At 37.5% G+C, this 20,638-nt stretch overlaps 1 protein-coding gene across 16 annotated transcripts in view; it reads right to left on the minus strand.

The window, feature by feature from the left end:
- Nucleotides 1-20,638, minus strand: part of SGCE (sarcoglycan epsilon) — a 205,178-nt gene that overhangs the window by 183,425 nt on the left and 1,115 nt on the right. For 8 of the 16 annotated variants that reach the window (XM_080666761.1, XM_080666768.1, XM_080666753.1 and 5 more), the window contains exon 2: nt 5,930-6,037. The exons of the other annotated variants lie outside the window; for them this stretch is intronic. In XM_080666761.1, the coding sequence (XP_080522887.1) occupies nt 5,930-6,037 (108 nt within the window). The remainder of the gene's footprint in view (nt 1-5,929; nt 6,038-20,638) is intronic. 16 annotated transcript variants of the gene reach the window in all.

Consider the following 20,638-nt stretch of genomic DNA (forward strand, 5'->3'; position numbering starts at 1 on the left):
CATCCTTTGGCACATCAATTATTGCACTCGGTTCTATTATATAGCGACGCCCTTATGGACTGTTTGGTTGCTTCGTCATTTAATGATCACACTAGCGCTAGCGGGTCCCAGCCCAGCTAATGCTTCTGAAAGGCTGTGTGTTTTATAGATTTTCTGTTTTCTCATGTGAGAACATGTTGTCAGCTGTCATTTCTCATTGCATCAGTATGTTTCCTATATCAGCTTCTCTAGCCCCTCTAATTTGCCACTGTTTATCTGCTGCAGTTTAGAAAGCAGACTTCCAAATGAGGTGGGCTTGCGTGTTAAGGTAGGAATAAATCTGTACCTGCCTCAGCACACGTTCTGCTAGATGTGAAAAAACGGGAGCCTGCATTTGCAGCATCTATTGTGGCATCTATCCTGGTTCTTAGTGGACGCAGTAGACTTCTGAATAGATGATCTTACTGCAGTGGGGATAGAGGCATTACTTGTGGAGAGGGCAACGTAAACTCCAGGTATTAAATGCATTCAGAAGTAAGCATACCTAGAAAGTCTTAATTCAGTCCATCTGTTCCGTAAACACGAACTGTCAAATCAGAGTGAACGAGTTTAATGCATCGTATAAAATAATTTCTTACATATTTGATGTGTGGGAAACAGACTGCATCACTGAAACAAAAGAGATCTATTGATTAAGTGATTTATTACCCTTAGCAATAGCTCAATCAGCCTACAAATATTATCACATATTCTAATTAATAAGTAATGTATTAATAAGAAATTAAAGTCTGTCTCTAAAAGCATTTCAATTTTCTTCATTTGTCTCTCATGTTCAGAGAGTTTTAAGATATAAGCTAATCATTGGGAAGCATGACAAGGGTGCTTTATGAGAACAAATTACTTACATAATATAGTGGAAATGTCCCAACTGTTTATAGTATTGCCTGAATAGTAAGTATTATCTGGGGGGAAATTTGGATAAGAATAATGAAGAATACTTTTAATATGTTTAAGATATAAAGATAATACTGAAAAGCCACTTACCTGAGAGGGCTTTAAAAATTAACTTTTGCCTGAGCAACCAGACATCTCAACTCTTCAAAATCCTTTTCACAGAAGATTGCAAACGTTAAGATTGAGAATATTTTTTAAAAAGAAAGTTACACCCAGAATACAATTGCTAAACTTATTTAACTATACGATCATCTCTGATAATTAAAAATTGTAAGTACCGACAGGAAAAATAAGACTTGTCTTATATTTTACAGTTTTAACAGCGAAAAGCTCTGTATGATCCCCGAGCCCCTGTACCCACGAGCACTCCAAGAAGCTGCTAGCAATTCATCAGAATTGATTATAAGAGATGAATCCATTTGCTATCTCTGCATCAACAACTCATTTCAGGGTTTACAGAAGCTGGTGTTTAAGGTTTCCTCCCTAACTTATTTTTTAATGTGTTATTTCTATAGTCAAATTGAAATATAATTACTAAATCAAATAATTGCTGTAGGAAAGTATTTTGAGGCACATCAATACCCAGCCAGGTACACAACCTGTTTTGCTTTTTTTTTTTTCTTTCTCTAAGATTTACCTTGTGTTTTATCAATCCAGCTTTAAAAATCTTGGCTTTGAAACAAGCTTTTCTCAGCAGTCTGCTTTTCACCTATGAGTTTACTCAACATCAAAGTGCTGCAGTCCACTCATTTGGGGGGGCGGTCAGCTAATGTTTTCTTTTTTATTGTTGACACTATTACAGATGCCCCCCGCTTCCCCCCTTTACTGACCTCCATCCAACCCCCCTCCCTTAGTTACAGATAGCCCATGCCTCAGCTGTAGAATTAATCACAGGGAAGGCATTAAACTGCCTTTTTAAATTTCATTCTTCTAAGAGATATGGCCACTTTTCTTTACATGAGGCAGAAGAGAAACCACCACTTTTTCTACAAAAAGCAGAGGGTTTCTTCATGACAACCCCCCCCCCCCCTCGCACCTGCAACTGAAGCCACTTACTGAAACCATTTTTCTAAACTAGAATTAAAAATCTTGATTTTTCACGTAATAACAACATGTTTGTTTTGCTGTGGGTTGTTTTTTTTCTTAAATGTCATTCGGAAAGTGGCTGCAAACCGTTATGAATTGGTGATCAATAAACTTAGTCTCAGAGAACGCTGCCGTTGAAAGGGCTTTAGATGTCACCCTGCCCGGCCATGCTAACTATCTTTCCTACAAAGAGGCGGATCTTAGCGTTACTTCCTGTTGGGTTATGGCCACAGCCTTCTACTTAACTGAGAACTCCTGACAGATACCACCAGTTGGAGTTGGCATGCCTTGCTCTCCCGGAGAGTTCAGTCTTTCATTTTATACGTAACAAAATTGAAACCAGCAAGACAGACCGATTCAAGGCTATTGAACTAGTAAGAGGAAGAGCCAGGACTTGAATCAAGGAATCATGTATTTTGTTTGAAAACATAAAGTAATACGTTTGGTGGCTGTATATTATATTATTACAATCTACCACAGGAAGCTAATTATGTTGCATAACTTTCTTAATGATCTCTCTTGTTTTTTTTTGACGAGTCAGAATTTGACCAGATAATCAAAGATCATTCTATTATTTCATGAAGTTATCATAATTACACTGCACCATTGGAAACAGTGAGTTGACAATAACAATTTCAAGAAACAAACCTGAAGTTTCTTTTGTTTAAAGAAAGAAAAAAAATTTGAGACATTTCAGCCTTCATGGCTAAGAGTCTAGAAAGAGAAACTTACATCTCTGGTTGATGGTCTTTTGAAGTCCTAACGTGGTGATCCTTTCTCCTGGCTTTGCCACCTTTCTGAGGCAAAGAAGAATATATCTTAAGTCCTAAGAGCACTTCCTGCTCCTCTCCAGTGAAAGAGGGGTAAAAGGTCACCCAGAGAGATAGTTCTGTCTTTGCGCCACGCAGTCCCTTGACTGTCAATAGCTAAGAAGGAGCCTCCTTTAAGATGGCAATAGAGAATCCTACCCAATTATTTGACTCACATATTCCTTCATTCCCATGAATGTCTAATTAAAGTTTAACATTTAAGTTGAAAATAATTAGAAAATCAGCACAAGACCATTTTGATTTTCTCTTTCTCAGGGAAGAAAGCAATGGAAGTTTATCAGTTAAACCTAAGACTAAACCCATTTCAGAGCATGAGTTGCCCTAAGTAATAAAGTAGAATTTGAAAATGTTTATCTAAGTGAAGCATATAAATGAGTAATGCAAAAGCTTATTCCTTTTTATTTAAATTGTTTCAGGGGTAAATTTTAAGTTCCTCTACCCTCACCCCAGGAAAAATAAAAAAAAGAATCCATATTTAGAGTGTTCATTCTGATTTTTGCAACCACTTCATGTGTATCAAGGTAGAATGATACCAAAAGTATTGGTTTGAGACATTTAAATTCCTCAAAATCCTATTTACTGATAAGGCACCCCCCCATTGCTAAAATTAAGAATTGGAACACTATTTAAAAAGAAAGTTATACAAAAAATATAATTGCTAAGCTTATTTCCCTATTTAAATTCTCTTATAATCTTTTGTGCTCTCTTGAAATTGTAAAAAACATTTCACAGAACATTTGATAGATCTGAGATACCATTTAAAATACCCTTGCTAGCCCTAACCAGTTTGGCTCAGTGGATTGAGCGTCAGTCTGCAGACTGAAGGGTCCCGGGTTCGATTCTGGTCAAGGGCATGTACCTTGGTTGCGGGCACATCCCCTGTAGGGGGTGTGTAGGAGGCAGCTGAATCGATGTTTCTCTCTCATCGATGTTTCTAACTCTCTATCCCTTTCCCTTACTCTCTGTAAAAAATCAATAAAATATATTTTAAAAATAAAATACCCTTGCTATATAAGATACTAGAAACAATTCTGTTCACATGGTTGATGAACCTTATTATTCTCTGTATAAGATATTTGATAATCAGAACCGCAATAATAGAATTTAAATTGGACAAGGAGACCAGAAAGAGAGAAGAAGCTAAAGGATGAGTTCAAGAGAAAGTGAAGAAATAAACATAATGTGGTTACCTCAATAGGTTCAAGACGTATTGCTCATTTCTATTTTGAAAAGTACAGTTATCTTTCAAGTCCCAACGAGAAAATCAGTTTGAGGTCAAATGGCAGCATGAAGTTTGAAAGAGGAAGAGATAATACCTCTATTAAAGGTCTTGGAAGAGTGAATTTCCCCAAGAACAGCACCATAGTAGACAACTCAACTGGGTTTAACAGCTGGTTAGAGAGTTCCATTTTGGCAAATGAAATAGGAAATGAAGGGACATGCTCAAAGAGGACAGAAATTCTAGGGATCAAAGTTAAAGAGAAGAAACTGAAGAAAAAGGAAATGATAACTGCAATTTAGGACAAAATAGTGTCAAGTCCAGGGAAAAAGTCTTTGGGAATCTTGAGTGGGTCACCAGAATCAGGCAAGTCCCAAGTCTTTGGGAGATGGCAGAGGAAAGAAGCACCTTGCAGATGGCAACACTGAGGGTCATCTGATGAGCAGGACTAGAAAATTTAGAAAACAGGAGGAGTGGATGTGCCAAAGAAGCCGAAGGCCCTCAGCTTGATTAAGGAACCAGCCAGATAAGGGTAGTCAGGGGTGATTTCCTTAAAGAAGCCAGGGAGAATTCCATGAGAATATCAAAGGAGGGTCTGGGGAACAGACTATGACACGATGGGCTTAGGTCCTGGAACAAGTACATCGAGTATTTTATAAGACAAATTTTTGTGATCTTTTCATGGGAAGTTCTTATAATAAAACTATATTTTCTTATCGATATTAGCAATGGAAATTACTTAAAAATGCAAAGATGTTTGTTTGTTTGTCTCAAAGAAGCTGGGTAGAAGAACAATGGGATCTTTTGTCTTACTCTGAAATAAATCTGGGAATAGAAGATTCCAGCTGTGGAATAATTTGGTGCTAGCAGGAAAAAAGTTAGTGACCCCCAACTTGAAGAATGTATTAATAAAATGAAGTAAGCCAGGAATCACTCCTACAATGTACCCAGGTTTTATTTGGCAGTAAGGCCATTTGAGCACATAAAATTGCTATGCTTTTCAAAATATTTTAAAATTGTTATTTTTATAGACACTTCAGTTGCCCCAATGTTATGAAAACCAGGCTACTATTCTACTACTGTTCATGACCACATATAGTCAAAATTGTGTGTATGTGTGGTGGTAGTGGCGAGGAATGAGGTGCAAGAGGGATCATAAAGGTAAATAATCAAGAAATACAATACTAACTGAAAACTTATAATAATTGGTATTTTGAAAACAACTAATATTTGGTTATTAATATTTTTCTTCCTGATGAAATTTCAAAGGTCTTGGCATATTGCTAATGGACACATTTATCCATATAAAAGAAAAAATGAGAAGGAACAATAAATCATTCAGGGGTCAGGTCATCTTTCAAAACAAAACAATTGGCATCAAATTATTTAATTGCAAAACATATCAATATGGTTTTGCACAAAAATCATTCAAAAAATCATCTACAATTAGCCAAAACATTTTATGACCATTTTTCTAAGGTTATATAAATACTGTCTTAAAATGATTTATGTTAAATGTACTTCTTAATGTTTTTCAATGTTAATTGTTATAATAACCACACTGGGACAATTTTTATAAGTGGCAAGCCAGTGACTGGATAAGGGGCAACAATAGGTTAAAAACATAATTATTTTTAGTTTTTAAAAAAAGCATATAACTATCGCAAAGGAAAAACACTTGGGAAATAATGGATTAAGAACACAGAGAATCAGAAGTTTTAGAAGATTAGGAAAACAAATTTTAATTTTTTTCAGACTGACTTAAAAAAAATCCACACATGACTAAAAAGAGGAAGGGATATTGGAAGCAGACATTTAACTGATTCCCCAAAAGGGATTCAGATTTACAACCTAAACTCACCATGTTTCTTCCCAGAAGCCATTTTTCTGCTGATAATAAAATTGTTGGCCTGTTTGGTCTTCCAGTTAACTGTTCCACTTATGCCATCAGCAGAGCTTAATAAAAAAGCTTTTCAGATAAAACAAATGCACAAAAAATGAAATTAATGTTAAATTAAAATGACTCTCATAGATTACCTACTATTCATTGGGATCAGAATCCTTCCAGCCCAGCCAGTTGTTTAATTCCATTCAATGCACATTTGTTGCAAGTCAATGCAAGGAATATATGGTGGTAGCAGGTAAATAAGAGACAGTTCCTGCCCCCCAGGGAGCTTACAATCTATAGGGATTTATAATTCATGTATAGAAATATATACATAACATGTAATATATATATAAGAATCACACATAAATACACAATGGTAGAAAACATAAGTGCTCCAAAAACACTGAGGGAGAAGCAAGTATCTCTGGCTAGGAATGTCGAGATAAGTTTAAAGTGTCTTTTAGCTCGGCCAGTGTAGCTCAGTGGTTGAGCATCAACCCATGAACCAGGAAGTCACAGTTCCATTCCATGTCAGGGCACATGCCCAGGTTGCCACCTCCATCCCCAGTAGGGGGCGTGCAGGAGGCAAGTGATTGATGATTATCTCTCATCATTGATGTTTCTATCTCTCTCTCCCTCTCTCTTCCTCTCTGAAATCAATAGCAGAACTTTTTTTTAAAGTGTCTTCTAAATTCACAGTTGCGTTTTGGAAACATTAGATTGGCAGCAATGAAAAGAATAGGGGTAAGAGGACACTAAATAGGGGACTATCTCTGGAGTGTTGAGTAGCAGCCAGCCCATAAATCAGCAGCTGAAACTAAAGGAAGTAAAGGTAGGGCCAATTGTAAGACATCATGGAGATAATACTGATAATACTTTTCAAATAGCTAGATGTGGGCTAAAAGGAGAATCAAAGATGGCTTTGGATTTTTGATCCAGAATGACAGAACAGTGATATATTAGGAACCCCTCCCCCCAAAAAAAGTTGGTTTCAGGATAAAGAAAATAAATTTAACTTGGAATGTTAAATTTGGGGTACCAGTTTAATATCCCGGGGAAACCATCTAAGAGGAAGATTGAAATACTAGTAGAACTCTGGTTCATAGGAGAATTTAATGGGGATTCAGATGCAGATTTGAGGTTCATCACCTGAGAAATGATTGTTGAAGCCAAAGCCCCAGCAATTCCTTCAAGAGATCATGTTCCCAGGTAATACGCATTGGGCTCTCGTGTACAAAGTCAATGGAGAAGATATACCTTCGTGCTCTTGTCCCATCTGTCTATTTTCCATCATACAAACTACTACTCTTACTGCTTAATTTCCCATTTTTCATCCTTACCTTTCAGACTTAATATTTGGGCACCATTTCCTAACCACAACATTGGATCTCTCTTCCGGCATCTCAGATATATTTCCTCCGGATTCAGTCTGAGTCCCTCAGGGTGTACCCCATAGTTTTGCCCTAGCTCCTGGAGCTAAAAATACAGCAAAAAGGAATGCACAAAAGTGGGAGGAACAGCAAAGGCAGAAGAACATGTTAATAAATACATTTACATAGCAAAAGCAGAGAATGATTCAGCAAAGAAATAAGAGGCAGGCAGTCACAGAGGTTGGACAACTGAGGCTGAAGTGTCTTGTAAGTCCGCAGAAGAGATGTCAAGAAGGAAAGTGTGATCAGCATCCTCAAATACTGCAAAAAGGTCAGAGGATGAGAGCTTAGAAAAGACTGCTAGATGTGGGAAATAAGAAGTTATTAGTGACTCCGTTAAAATGGAGTTCCAATAAAGTGGTAAGCATAGAAGCTAAACTGCAAAAGGTCAAGATGTAGAGGCAGCAAATAAAGTTAATCTTTCAAGAACGTGGGACGGAATGGAGAAGCAGAGATAAAATGACATGGTAGATTGAAGCACAGCAAGGTGGAGAGAAGGGTTGGTTATTTTCGTGTGGGAAAACAGATTTTGTGCATAGGCTGGGGAAAAGACAGAAAAAGAGGATAAAGAAAAGGAACATAACTGAAGAGAAACAATCTAAGAAACACTGGCATAGGTGGGACCAAGCATATGCACAAATAAAATATACTTCATGAATCAGACAGTAAGGATGAGTGGAGACAGAAACATTTGCTGGGATAGAGGAAACTTAATGTTGAATCAGAGATGAAATGTACATTTCCTTTTCAAATGGAGCTTCAAGTAAAATTCTGAATTATGAGAAATACCAAGTTACCTTCCAAAATGAAAAAGGAAATGCAATTCAAAACCCAAGCTGTTAAAAACAAACAAAAAAACAAAACCTCAGGTGATCATTTCAGCGATACCTGGGAGTAGAAATCAAAGGCCCTAGCACCCCAAGCAGATAAACGACTTGATTGGTATTCAATTTTTAAAATACGTAAACCTAAGTGTGCCAATTTTACATTTACTGAAAGGTCAATCTTATGGCTGATTCGGCTAATAAGTGGTTGATTCACTTCATAACTGAAATTATGTCCTTTTAAACCTTCATAAAAATACAGTAGTTATTTCCTAAATAATTTAAGCTAAAATAGGCCCATAAATGTTCAAAGACTCTTGTGGCAAAATATATTACTCCCCAGGGTTACGCTGGTTACATAAGAATCACTTGGGCAGTTCTCTAAAAATACATATTCGAACATACCCGCAGAAACACATAATAAAAAATACATTTAAAAACCAAGAGAAGACCTACAGATCCCAAGGGTTATGTATGATATTCAACTGAGTCACATCATATCCACCAAATGTAGGGCCTGACCTTAGAACTGAAAACTTCACCCACTCCTACCTCCAGCTGGCCCACAGAGGCAGCCAATGTGCAAGAACGTGTAAGTCACTGCTAGACAGTGGGAAGTCCCAACCTAGAAAAAACAGGAGGCAGCTGGCCAAATTCCTCTCTACAACTTTCCAAAGAACAATGACAAGCAGCACTTAGATTTAAACCTAGCACACCAACCTGGTCCTGAGCAAGGTGCGTTCATGCTTACTGTCTAACCTAATCCTCACATTACCACCCGAATCTATTAACAAGTCTGAAGATTACAGAGGCTTGATCTCAAAGGAGAATGGGGTAAATCCTGCAGGCAAGCAGGATTCTTTAGAATTCTCCACTTTTCCATGGATTGGGGAGCTACCACAAAGAAACAATAGTTGGAGTGTCAGACAGCACCCCTTTTGTTCCTTCCTTTATTCTAGCCCAGTGGTTCTCAGACTATGTTGTGCATAAAAACCACTCTTCAGAGTTATATACACTAAACTGCACATATTGTACTTTAAGGGCAATTTAAAGAAACGACTAGATTAACTCTATAGGATTTTTTGTTTTGCACCCCGGCTTTTAGAGCCTGACTAAGCCAGTATATGATTGAGCGCTACTCCGGGTCCCTGCCAGGGGAAGCTATCATTGCTTGTACTTTCCAGGTCCTATGTAAGGGCAGTCCGGTTGCCTTCCTCAGGATTAAAAATACAAACCTGATTGGGGCCTCAATTGTTATCAAACAGAGGCAGGGTAAAATAGTTTAAACACACCTCACAGATATTGCTCTATTTGAAGGCCAACTCTGCTTTGAGCATATTCATTTTTTAAAAGTTCATATTGATCCATCTAAATTCCTACTTTAACCACAGAAGACCACAGCCCAATAAATCTCAATAAAAAGACAACTTTTTGTGGCTCTACTCACAAGACAATGTCACAAAAGGCAAGACAGATTGTCAGGAATGGGATGTCTACTTAAATATTCAAGACTCACAGCTTGAGGGGAAAATCTCAATAACATGAAAATAACCATTTGTTTTTAATGGTGTGGATCCACTTGACTAACTTCCTGTATAAAAAAGTTACTGCAATCTGCACACTGACAAATGCAGAATACTCCCTGGAACAGGCTTAGTACTTTAAAATTTGATTTTCATTAGAAAAGGCCCAACATTTTTTTTTTTTTTTCTGTGAGCACAAATTTCCTTACTTAGGATAGGAAAATATGACTTATTTTTTTAAATATTCCACATAAAACTTTCAAGATTAATCCTAAAAAAAAAATAAATAAATAAAAGCCAGCATGTACAAATTGGTGGACTCTTTTGAAATAGAATTGACCATCCTCAGAAATATTGAAAGGAACTCCACTGTGCTCACGCGTTCAGGATAATATATGCTATAATTGTACCTGGATGTGTTTTTGCTCTAATTCAGAAACACAAAAGCAAAGAATTACATGCATACTGCGCTTACACAGCCCCGACTAAAAAGGCAGTCACAAAATTAGCTAGCATATCAAGTTATACAATTTATTCAATTCCTCAGTGCTCCCTCTGAAAAATCATCAAAGTCAGAATTAATCCAAAGGTGACTGGCATACCCTTATATTCCCTAGAAACCATCCAATACTTAAAGTTTGTCTTAAAATTCCATGATTCATTCGAGTCTTGTAGCAGCACGACTACCTTTCATCTGGCCTGGAGCAAGCAAGCACTCTCTCAAGAGACAGGACTCGTTCCTAAATGTGAATAATTTGCTGACGGGGGGTGGGGGGGGATGGCTACTTAATAAAAGCAATTGAAGAGTGAATAGTGACTGATTGCTGATGAGCTAATCAGAATGTCAAGGGATAGAAATAACAAAAAAAAAAATAACTTACTCCAACATCACTGTCCAAGTAAACAGCAGGATATGCCAAATGGAATTTAATGTGATTAATACACTCGCCTTACAACCAAGGTGAGTCCACTGTTTCATCTCTATTCATATTTCACTGGAAGGGGATACAGACTTGGTTTCATAAATGGTACGTGTAGCTTACATCCCCTACATCGCTCCCCTTCTCTCACCGTTCCCTATGCCACTGTGCTGCTGCCTTATTCTCCACATTTTCTCTTCATTTCCTTTATGTAACTGCCCATACTACTTTTTAAGTGGTCTCATATTGTTCTTACATTTTTCTCTCTCACAAAATGTTAGCTGACATTATTATTAGCTACCATGTTTTGAGTGCGAAGTGTGAGGCACTCCACTAAGGGATACATACATATTAACTAATGTAATCCTTATGTTAACGGCTTTGTGACGTACTTATTAATTCCATTTTGCAATGATAAGAAGTTTTAGGAAATTATGTAGCTTATCCCGGGTCATACCTTTAATGAGTGGCAGAGTTGGATTTTTAACCAATTTCTTGACTGGCTCCAAAGTTCCTATCATCTACTTATTCATCAATAGAACTCCCTAACCCCCCCCCCCCCCCACCTAGGTTAAATGCAAAAACAAGTTAAAACTATATATTTTAATGTCATTTGAGATATGACTATTGTTATTATTTTTCTTTCCAGAAAAAACAAAGGCTTTCCCTGACTGCTGGATTAGAAATAGCTAGCAAGGAGGCAATGGCCGTGGAAATTAATCCCATATTCACACACACACACACACACACACACACACACGCACGCACACACACACACCTCATTAAGAGAAGGTTAAAATGTTATATCTCATCAGGTATTTGCTGATGAGAACTCTTCACCTCAACCTCTGAAAGGAGTGAGGAAAAGCTGTCCCTCAGAGAAGTGCAATAGCAAGAACGCCAGAGTAAGAAGCCTCCAAACTTTGTTAAAACAGAAGAGCGTGGCAAGGCATGACATAAGCAATTATTTAACACAATTAAGTTATTAGATATTTAATTTTAGCACAAGCTAGGTAAGACATTAAGCTTCAGAGTGAAATAAGACTGGAGTACAGAAAAGTAGTGTATAATATCAGAGTCTCTGGAGACAGGGAGCCTGGGTTCAATCCCAATTTTTGTCTGTTGGGCAAGTTATTCCATTTTTTCATCTGGTAGGAAGCTGGGGTACAGTGACCACTTCACAGAGACGTTGTGAGTATTAAATGAGATAATGCATTTAAAACCCTTAGCAGAATGCTTAGCACATAACTCAAAAACTGAGTCATTATTACCTTTAGTCTTCAACTAATATTAAGAACATTTTAGATTGCTTTATATGTGATTTTTAAAAAAATAGATATTCAAATAAAAGATCTTATTGTTACTATAGTTGGTATTATAAAATATAACACTCTTTTTTTCCTCATGGACGTAAGACACATGAAAAATGATCACATTTCTAAGGCAGCCTGGAGTAAACGCTCCGAGCAAAGCAACAGTCCCTGGGCTCCAGCCCTCCCAAACGCCACAGGGCCTCTTGCAAGGCTAAGAAGATGGCATTCTGGCAAGTCTTAATTCAGGCTGGCCAAGGCGTACCTGTTGAGAGCTGCAGTTTAACCCTTCTGCGGAAAGCCAGATGCAGTAAGAAGCGAGTTACATACTGATATTTGTCCCCTCTGACTCTCATCCACTCAGGTTTATTCTGAGGAAATAATGCAACAAAATCAAAACTGAATGAGCACGAGATTCAACTTTGCTTTACACATATGAAAACTGAAGGGGGGGATTAGTCAATAAAAGAAGCATTGGCTTAATAGAAGAGTTAATGGCAAGGGAAGGGTTATCCACTTCTTGGTAGTTTTACTCTTTTGCTCAAATAACCCCACCAAGGCATATACAGTATTACTGGGTTTCCACTGCCTGGAAATAGAACTACCTATATTTTATCCCAGAAATGTTAGATGAGTAAGGAGCACCAGTGGGACCCATCACGAAAGGGATACCTAGTATATGCGGTGATTATATGAACCATTACTATTTAATATCCTCCTCTGCAAAATGTTGGACTGTTTTGAAATTAATAAAACTAGTGAAAGGCAGACTACAAAACAGTATATTAGACAATATAAAATCTAGACTATATAATAGTGCAGTCTAGTGGAAGATTAAAAGGTACAGTGTAAGAGCTACTGGGTTAGGGAAGTAAAACTGTAGGGGGAAAATCTCTTCAAAATAAAATAAAATCATGCTTACAAGGTTTTCCAATTAAGAAAACTCTGAAAGAAAAAGACTCTCATCTTAGCTGTTTACTTGAAACTGTCATTAATTTTCTTTTTTATAAAAGCCATACGTTCTCATTGTAATTCATTCCTTTCAAATAGTACAACCAGGGGTGGGGGTATAAAATATGAAAGTTCCCTTTCATGTATCTATTGCCATCCCTCCAATGTCACTCTCAATAGTCTTTGCACCTTCCCATATTCTCTGTAAACATGTTTGCATCCATGTACATATAAACACTTGTACTCGTTTTTACATAATGTGATCCCACTTTTTCACTTAGCCTATCTCTTGAACATGGTTGCATGATATTACTTGTAAGGTTGCATGCTTTATGTTGCGTGGCTCAATCATATTTTTTTTAACCAGCACCTCAAATCCAGCCTCTCCAACGAGGACTCCTGATCGTTCCCTTACAGTCTGGTCCTCCGGCGTGCCTCATCCTCACGAATAGGAACAGAAATCTAGAAATCATCCTTGACATCTCTTCCTGCCCAAATTCAATCCATGACCCACTCCTGTTGCTGTTTACTCTTTAAAATGTCCCTCCTATCTTCATCACCCCCCACCCCGAGCCCAGGAGGTCATCACTTGTTGCCAGGATTGCGAAAAGTAGCCTTGGAGCTGATCTGCTGCAATCTCTTCTGACCCTTTCAACCCTCCCTGCACAAAGCAGCCGAAGCACTCTTTTTGAAATGTGCATCTGATCATGCCCTGTTTAAACCCTCCAACTATTTTCTATAGGTTTTAGGGGGAAAAGGTTACACTCTTTGAAGTAGTCTAACGGGTTCTGCAAAATTTGCTCCCTCACCTCCCGTCTCCCCTCCTTTCACATTGTGCTCCCCTTTCCCTCCAGGCTCCAACCTCACTGGACTTCGTCCAGCACCTTCTATCTGCCAAGCCAACTTGCCCCCGGGGCCCCCAGAGCTCTTTCTTTTATGTCAAATGTACCTTTTCTCTTCACCTCAATAACATTTACTCATCCTTGAGCTCTGAGTGCTTCCTCAGAGAAGCCTTCTTTAATCCCCTTGTCTAAGTCCACAACTTAGAAATTCTAGTTGTGTTCATAGCATGTATCACAGGTCTAAAGGCACATTTATGTGGGTGATTATTTAATTAATCTTTGTCAACCCCACAGTGTCAAAGTTCCATAATGGCTGGGAACGCGTATTCCCTGGGGACTCACACGGGGTCTCAAAACCCGTCGACATCAAAAACATAAATGAATAAAAGAGTGATCGCTTAGTAAATGAGCGAATGACCACTATTTTTCTAGTTTTTCCATTATTACTACCAATGCTACAATAAACATCCTTATACTTTAATCTTTGAGCACTTTCACAAATATATCTATGAGCTCAGAAGTAAACCGGCTAGGCAAAAAAACACCGCACATGTAGCAACCTGCCCTGTTTCCACTTCTGCAGTGCTGGTCTGTGATTAGAATCCACTCTATTAACTACAGAAAATGAAAGATGCTAAAGATGCTACTATAATGATGAACTCTTTCATAGGGGAGAAAAGCCAATGTCATTTTACCGCCAAGTGAGAAACACCAATTTCCTAAGGAGAGAAAAATAAAACAGCCTTGGGTTATTTTTTTTTTTTTCTTCTGCATTCCGAGGTAAAAGAACAACTTTACTTCTATTACGTAGTACTGAAGAAATGGGGAACTAAAATTTAACCACCATAGGAAAATTAACTGTGATCTTTTCTTTCAAATTCGCAGTGAGCCCCAAATCTCCATAATAATCAAAGAGGTGACCAGATGAATGAGTGGAAAGCTAAAGAATGGGAAAGAATTTATACCAGAGCTGCCTAACTCCTAAACATTTTTGAAATGAGCGGCTTCGTTTGTCCGAAGAGAAAAAGTCTGCCTTCTATGTCACAACAGATGCCGTGGCGATTCCCGGGGTACAGAATGCCGAAGATCCATTCTAAAAGTCTGATTAGTCCGAAGCAATTAAGCAGAAAGTGAGACATGCTAAAGAATAGTGCTTTTTAAGTAACAAAACACATTGAAACCTCTATTGCACCAATACTGCATAAAAATCCTTAGATGAAGATACAAAAAAAAAAAAAAATTCTACCAAAGTGACTCAAAAGAGCACTTGAGCTTTTTACTAACAGATTGTTTTTTCGAGAATACAGCATTAATAATCATGCCAGCAACTCCTGTTTTGAGGCTTCCTATTCATTTCTGAAATAAGTTCTCGAAATTTCAGAATGTAAACATGGGGGCTCATCCACCTCCCAAGCCCAGGAGCAGGAGCAGACGGTGCATTCGAGGATGATGGCCAGCAGCCGCCTGTGGGGCAGGTGCGCCAGCGGTGCCAAGCCAGAAGCTCCTCCTGGAGCATTTCTCTCCCGGAAACAGGAGCTCGGCCCAGGACCGCCTGTGGCATCTTCCAGGACCGGGAAGCCAGCCAACAGAAGTGGCCCTGTGCACTGTCGCAGTCCCTCAACAGTGCACGGCTCTTTTATAAACGATAAAATAAGGAGCAACTTGTTCAACATGAAAAATACACTCCACACAGTGGCTGCGTTTCTGACCTAACAATTTGGGTAAAGGATGAAAGTTCTGGGTGTGGAGGGAAGAGGCAGGAGTAAAAAAAAAAAAAAAAGCAGGGAAAAGTGAGTTAAAAGAGATAACTAAAGAATGTTCTTGCTTCACATCTCTCACTGGCGGTCCCTTTAGTTTTCAAGGCTCTGGTGCATAAAAATTGTATCTGTGGGGCTAGATGCTTTATAGGTTATCACTCCTCAGGAGTGGAGTCCTGTGTGCATACTTCCACCACATTTTCAAAGTTAGATATGGTCATCAAAACAAACGATCAATAGGCAGATGGACAGAAAAGTCTGCCCCGAGACATGTTTGAGACACTGAGAATGTACCCCTGAGGCACTCCGAAACCAGGCTGAACCGAGAGAGAAGTTGAGAGAGCACAGTGCCAGAAACTACTTTTGATGGAAAGATTTTATTTTCTACTGAAAATAAAGCAAACATGTTAAGTATTGCAAGGACATATAAGCGGGGGGAGGGGGGGTGCTGCAGAAGGAAGAATTGCCCCACGTGTCCCCAGGGGTAAGAGGCTCCACCAGCCGAGGGCTGAGCTGTCCTAGACCAGCAGCCAGCAGCAACGTGCTCCCCTTAACCCTGAGTGCCCCCAGCATGTGTGGTCACTCTGCCCAAGAAGCCTGCTCCCGGGGAGCTAGAAACCCAAGGGAAGGAGTAACTCTAGGAAGCAAAACTTTAATTCTCTTCTCGGGTTTTCATGTTTGAAATGGAATGAGAGGGGAGAAAGGAATGTATTCAGTTGCCCTGTTGCAGCAATTTTCAAGTTGTAAGAGATCAACTTGGAACACGTAGGACTATTCATTTTAGACAGTTTATCGGAAAGAATAAAATGTTTCCATCACAAGTATCGTTGCTGTCCTACACCAAAACGTTATCATGGCCTTCAAACGAAATGTTCATTGCAAGAAAGGTGAATAGTTCTGATATTTTAAAAGAATAGACCGAGTAAAGGTGTTAAGTTGATTCTCTTGCTGAGCTGCACTGTTAGGAAGGTCCCCAGTGGAAACCCTGTCACCCACTGGTACTAATTCAGCTTTCTGAAACAAACAGAAGAGTTTATGTCTACTTTTAGTCGTCAAGCTAAACATTTCCAGGCTCTTTGAAGATAGCTCCTATGACAGGATCGCCAGACCTCTCACCATCCCCACGGACTGCTCTGGAAGTTGTCTAATTTGTCAACATCTCTCTTTAAATGTGACAGCCAGAAATGGACACAATACTACAGATGTGGTTAATTAGAGCAGGGTACTATTAATTTTTGTGACATATGGGCACTATTCTATGACCAGAATCTAAATTTGATTTTTTTTTTTCTTTTGCAGCCACATCATGCTGCTGGTTCATATTAACCTTTTTTCCTCAAAAAATCACCACCATGTAAAGCCACCTCCTTCCTCACACTTCAGTGAATTATGATGCATTGACTAGTATAAAATATCTTTTTGCATAGCATTGCAAGCTATTTAAACCATGTTAACTCTAAGTTCTGTTACCTAATTCTAACAGTGATCCCTTTTCAAGTCATCTATGGCTTTTAAAGCAAGTGCCCTAGGTCTTCATCAAAGTCATTCATAAAAATTTTGAAGAAGAGAAGAAGCAAGGCAAAGGCGTGTGGTTCTTCGCCGGGGACCACTGCTGGACCCACGCTCAGTAACCCACACACCTGGCAGGTGCTGGCTCAGCCGGAGTCACGCTTACAAAGCAATCCTGCTAGTAGTCTACACACCATGTCACACACAAGCATCCTAAAGCCCTGACAAATGCTTTGTTGAAAACAAAATTCACTTATCTTTCAAAACAAAGTGTAAAAAATCTACACATATTAAAACGATAGTCATGTAAAAAATATATATGCACATGCATCAGACTAGAAAACCAGCAGCATCCATGCAAATGTTCTAATAGCAGACTGAGGGGATTGTTTTTACTCAATCCTGTTTTTGCTATAGTTACATTGTTTTAAAAATTGAAGACACCAGGAATTTTGCTTCCAGAGTCTTTTGCAGTTCATGTGAAACAGCTTTAAGAGCATCTATCTTATCCTACCAACCTGAAAACCCCAATCAGAAAAAATAGTCCTTTGAAAAGACTTGTTGATCCTTAGAAACACCAATTTCTCCTTTTTTTATTTTTTATTTTGCCTTGCTACTTTAGGTTTAATATTTCTGGAAACCAGGGAGATAGCAGACTGGATCCTGAAGTTTAGAAAAAGATTGGATTTTTTTGCGTCTGTGTGTCTGTGATGTCTGTCTCTTTGTCTTTGCTCATTGGAAAGAATGGAAATAAACACAAAATCACCATGTTACTATTTCTGTGAAGCCCCTGACTGAAACAGAGCTCCAGCCCAAGAATCTCTCACAGACACGTACACCCATATCATCTATTCACCAAGAGCCCCTTTTAACACTAAGAGTAGAATCTGCAATAGAATTTGCACTGCTATTTAGAACGGAGGTAAGGATGAGTTTCAAGAAAAGGGGACTGATAGAGTAAGCGTGGTCAATTAGTAAAAAAGAAAAAGGACCAAGGTAACTAGTTATTTTGGAGAAAATGTGATCTACAAATACGGCACATATTAGAATCCCACCCAATTTGAATATTTGATTGAGAAATTTTGACATGCCAGGTTTTCTTCACTGTTGCCGCATTTTGGTTTGAACATGATTTCCATCCATGGAAAGCCAGTGTTAGAGAAACTGGATACCTATTATCTTTATCTCTTTGAGGTTGTCTCTCACCAGTATTTTTTCATTACAGTAAGTGAAAATTCCACTTTGCTTAGAAATACAATTTGTCAATGGTACTAGATTAAAGCTAAATATATGAGGTAAATCAACAGCTTTTAAATTTATGGCAAACTCTTACAATAAATGGATAAAATGATCAAATAAATACCAAGACCAGTTAATATCTGACCACTGAAAATTTTACTTTGCTTAGAAATAAATTTTCCAACCATACTAAAGGTTAAGCCAAATGTATATGGTAAATCAGCAGGTTCACAGATCCATAGCAAATTGCCATTTAAAATAGATAAAATGTCCAACTAGAAAGTCCACTTATAATTTGACAAATGAAAATTCCACTTTGTTTTTGAAATACAATTTTCCCACCATCGGAGAAATTAAGCTAAATACATGAAATAAATCAACAGCTTCACAAATAAATGGCAAATGGTCATTAAACAGGTAAGATGTCCAAATAGAAGTCTAGTTATTATTTGACAAGTGAATATTCCACTTTGTTTTGAAATACAATTTCCCCACTAAACTAGCAATTAAATGTTGGTGGTAAATCAACAGCTTCATAGATTCAGAGAAAATTTTCATTAAGATGGATTAAAATGTCCAAATACAATGCCCAATTCTCATTTGGTAAAATAGATAATGCACATTAGCAATGAAATGCAATCTGGCATTACATTTTGCTTTACATGTAATCTTGTGCAAAATAGGTAAGAAATAGTCAACACTAGGAACAAATACCTGAGAAAATCTAAAATTCACTTATGATTCTAAATGTCAAAAAGGTATTAAAGTCTTTGTTAATTTTGGGGGGTAGTTTTTAATGTTGTTTTGTTGCTTTAGGTAATGCAAAAATGTTATCTAAAGTATTGCCTATTAACCCTGCATTTTGTTTTTATTTTTAACATTTTGTTGTTTTAGATAAGGTTAATCAAAACTAGTTATCTACTGATTTCTTCTCTAGAAAAATTGTATTTCTAAGGCAAAATAAAAATTATTTCATATGTAGAAGAATAAACATAAGAAAATACACCAAAATGGTCACTATGTGTATGTTAGAATAGTAAAATCAGAGAAAATTCTCAGTTCTCTAGGTATAGATCTTTATGTACTAATGTTCATTTAAAATTCTAATTAGAAAAAATAATCAACATTTCCTTTTTAAAAAGTCTGTGAAAATGTAATGTTATTTGACAGTTAAGTATCCTTGAAAAGAAATAATGGAGAAAATTCATTTGATCCCTTTTTTAATTTTAGAAATTATATACATATAACCCTCACCAAAATAGGTATCAGTTAGATTAAGTCTGAAAAAACAAATTCCATAATGCTTACCGGGGTTATCTTAGAATGAAGAGGTTACAGGTGATCTTGATTGTCTTCATTTTTTTTTTCAATTTTCTGGAATATTTTTCCCTTACTTTTTGTACAATGAATAGAAATTACTTTTTTGTGCAATGAATAGAAATTATGGTAAAACTAATACTAAAGCTTTTTTTTAACAACAACAAAAATCCTGGTTAACATTTTGAAATTTTAAAAAAAATCAATTGATTCAAACTTGTTCAAACTTTAAAAATCTTGGGATAATTTATAAACTTGGAATTTCCCCTGCCATCTATACTGATTTTTAATCTGACTTTTTGGAAAAGGCTATCTCTTGGTTAACAATTAGATGAAGTAAATTTTCTGGATTAAAATAAAGCTAAGCATTTGACAGTTCCGTGGTCACCACAACAGTACTCTAGCAAACATAAGCAATCCTGATATTATTCTATCTTGCAGAAAAGGGTGCACATCCTAAAGATTAAAAGGCACTTCTAAAAAGAAAATTGTGTTCCCCCCAAGTTCCTAGATAAATATCTTTCATTGTTGGAAATCTGAACTTCATTCATTCATCTATCTAATAGTCAATATTATATTTCTCAGCAAATATGCTACAATTTTGTTTATTTCTAAGAAGCCTCGCTTTAAATAGGAGCCTGCCACCCGGCTATCGATAATGGGTCAAATTCTTATTTATTCTCTCCGTATAAAACAATCTGTAGCAATGTTACTAAACTATGCTGAATTTTAGCCTTCAAAAACAAACGTGTCTCATCTGTTTCAGGAAACTTGTTCAGCTGTAGACAATTTGTTTTCCCATTTTAACTTAAACTTATTTTGCTCAGATTATCAACAGATTGTCCGTTTTCTCAGCGCCTAGCACTTTGGGGAGCTTAAATGGAAATCCGCGCTAAGGCTTTTTTGAAATAGCCTCCTTCCTCATCATTTAATGAGTCTTATAAACCACTGCAATTTCCTCTACTGTAAAACATATATGTTTACATGTGGAGACGAATCTCGGCATCGCAGTTGAAAGGCTTAACATGAGGTTGCTGTGACTAAATGTAGTCATTCTTCC

Source organism: Plecotus auritus, assembly GCF_963455305.1.
Source record: "Plecotus auritus genome assembly, chromosome: 4".
NCBI lineage: Eukaryota > Metazoa > Chordata > Mammalia > Chiroptera > Vespertilionidae > Plecotus > Plecotus auritus.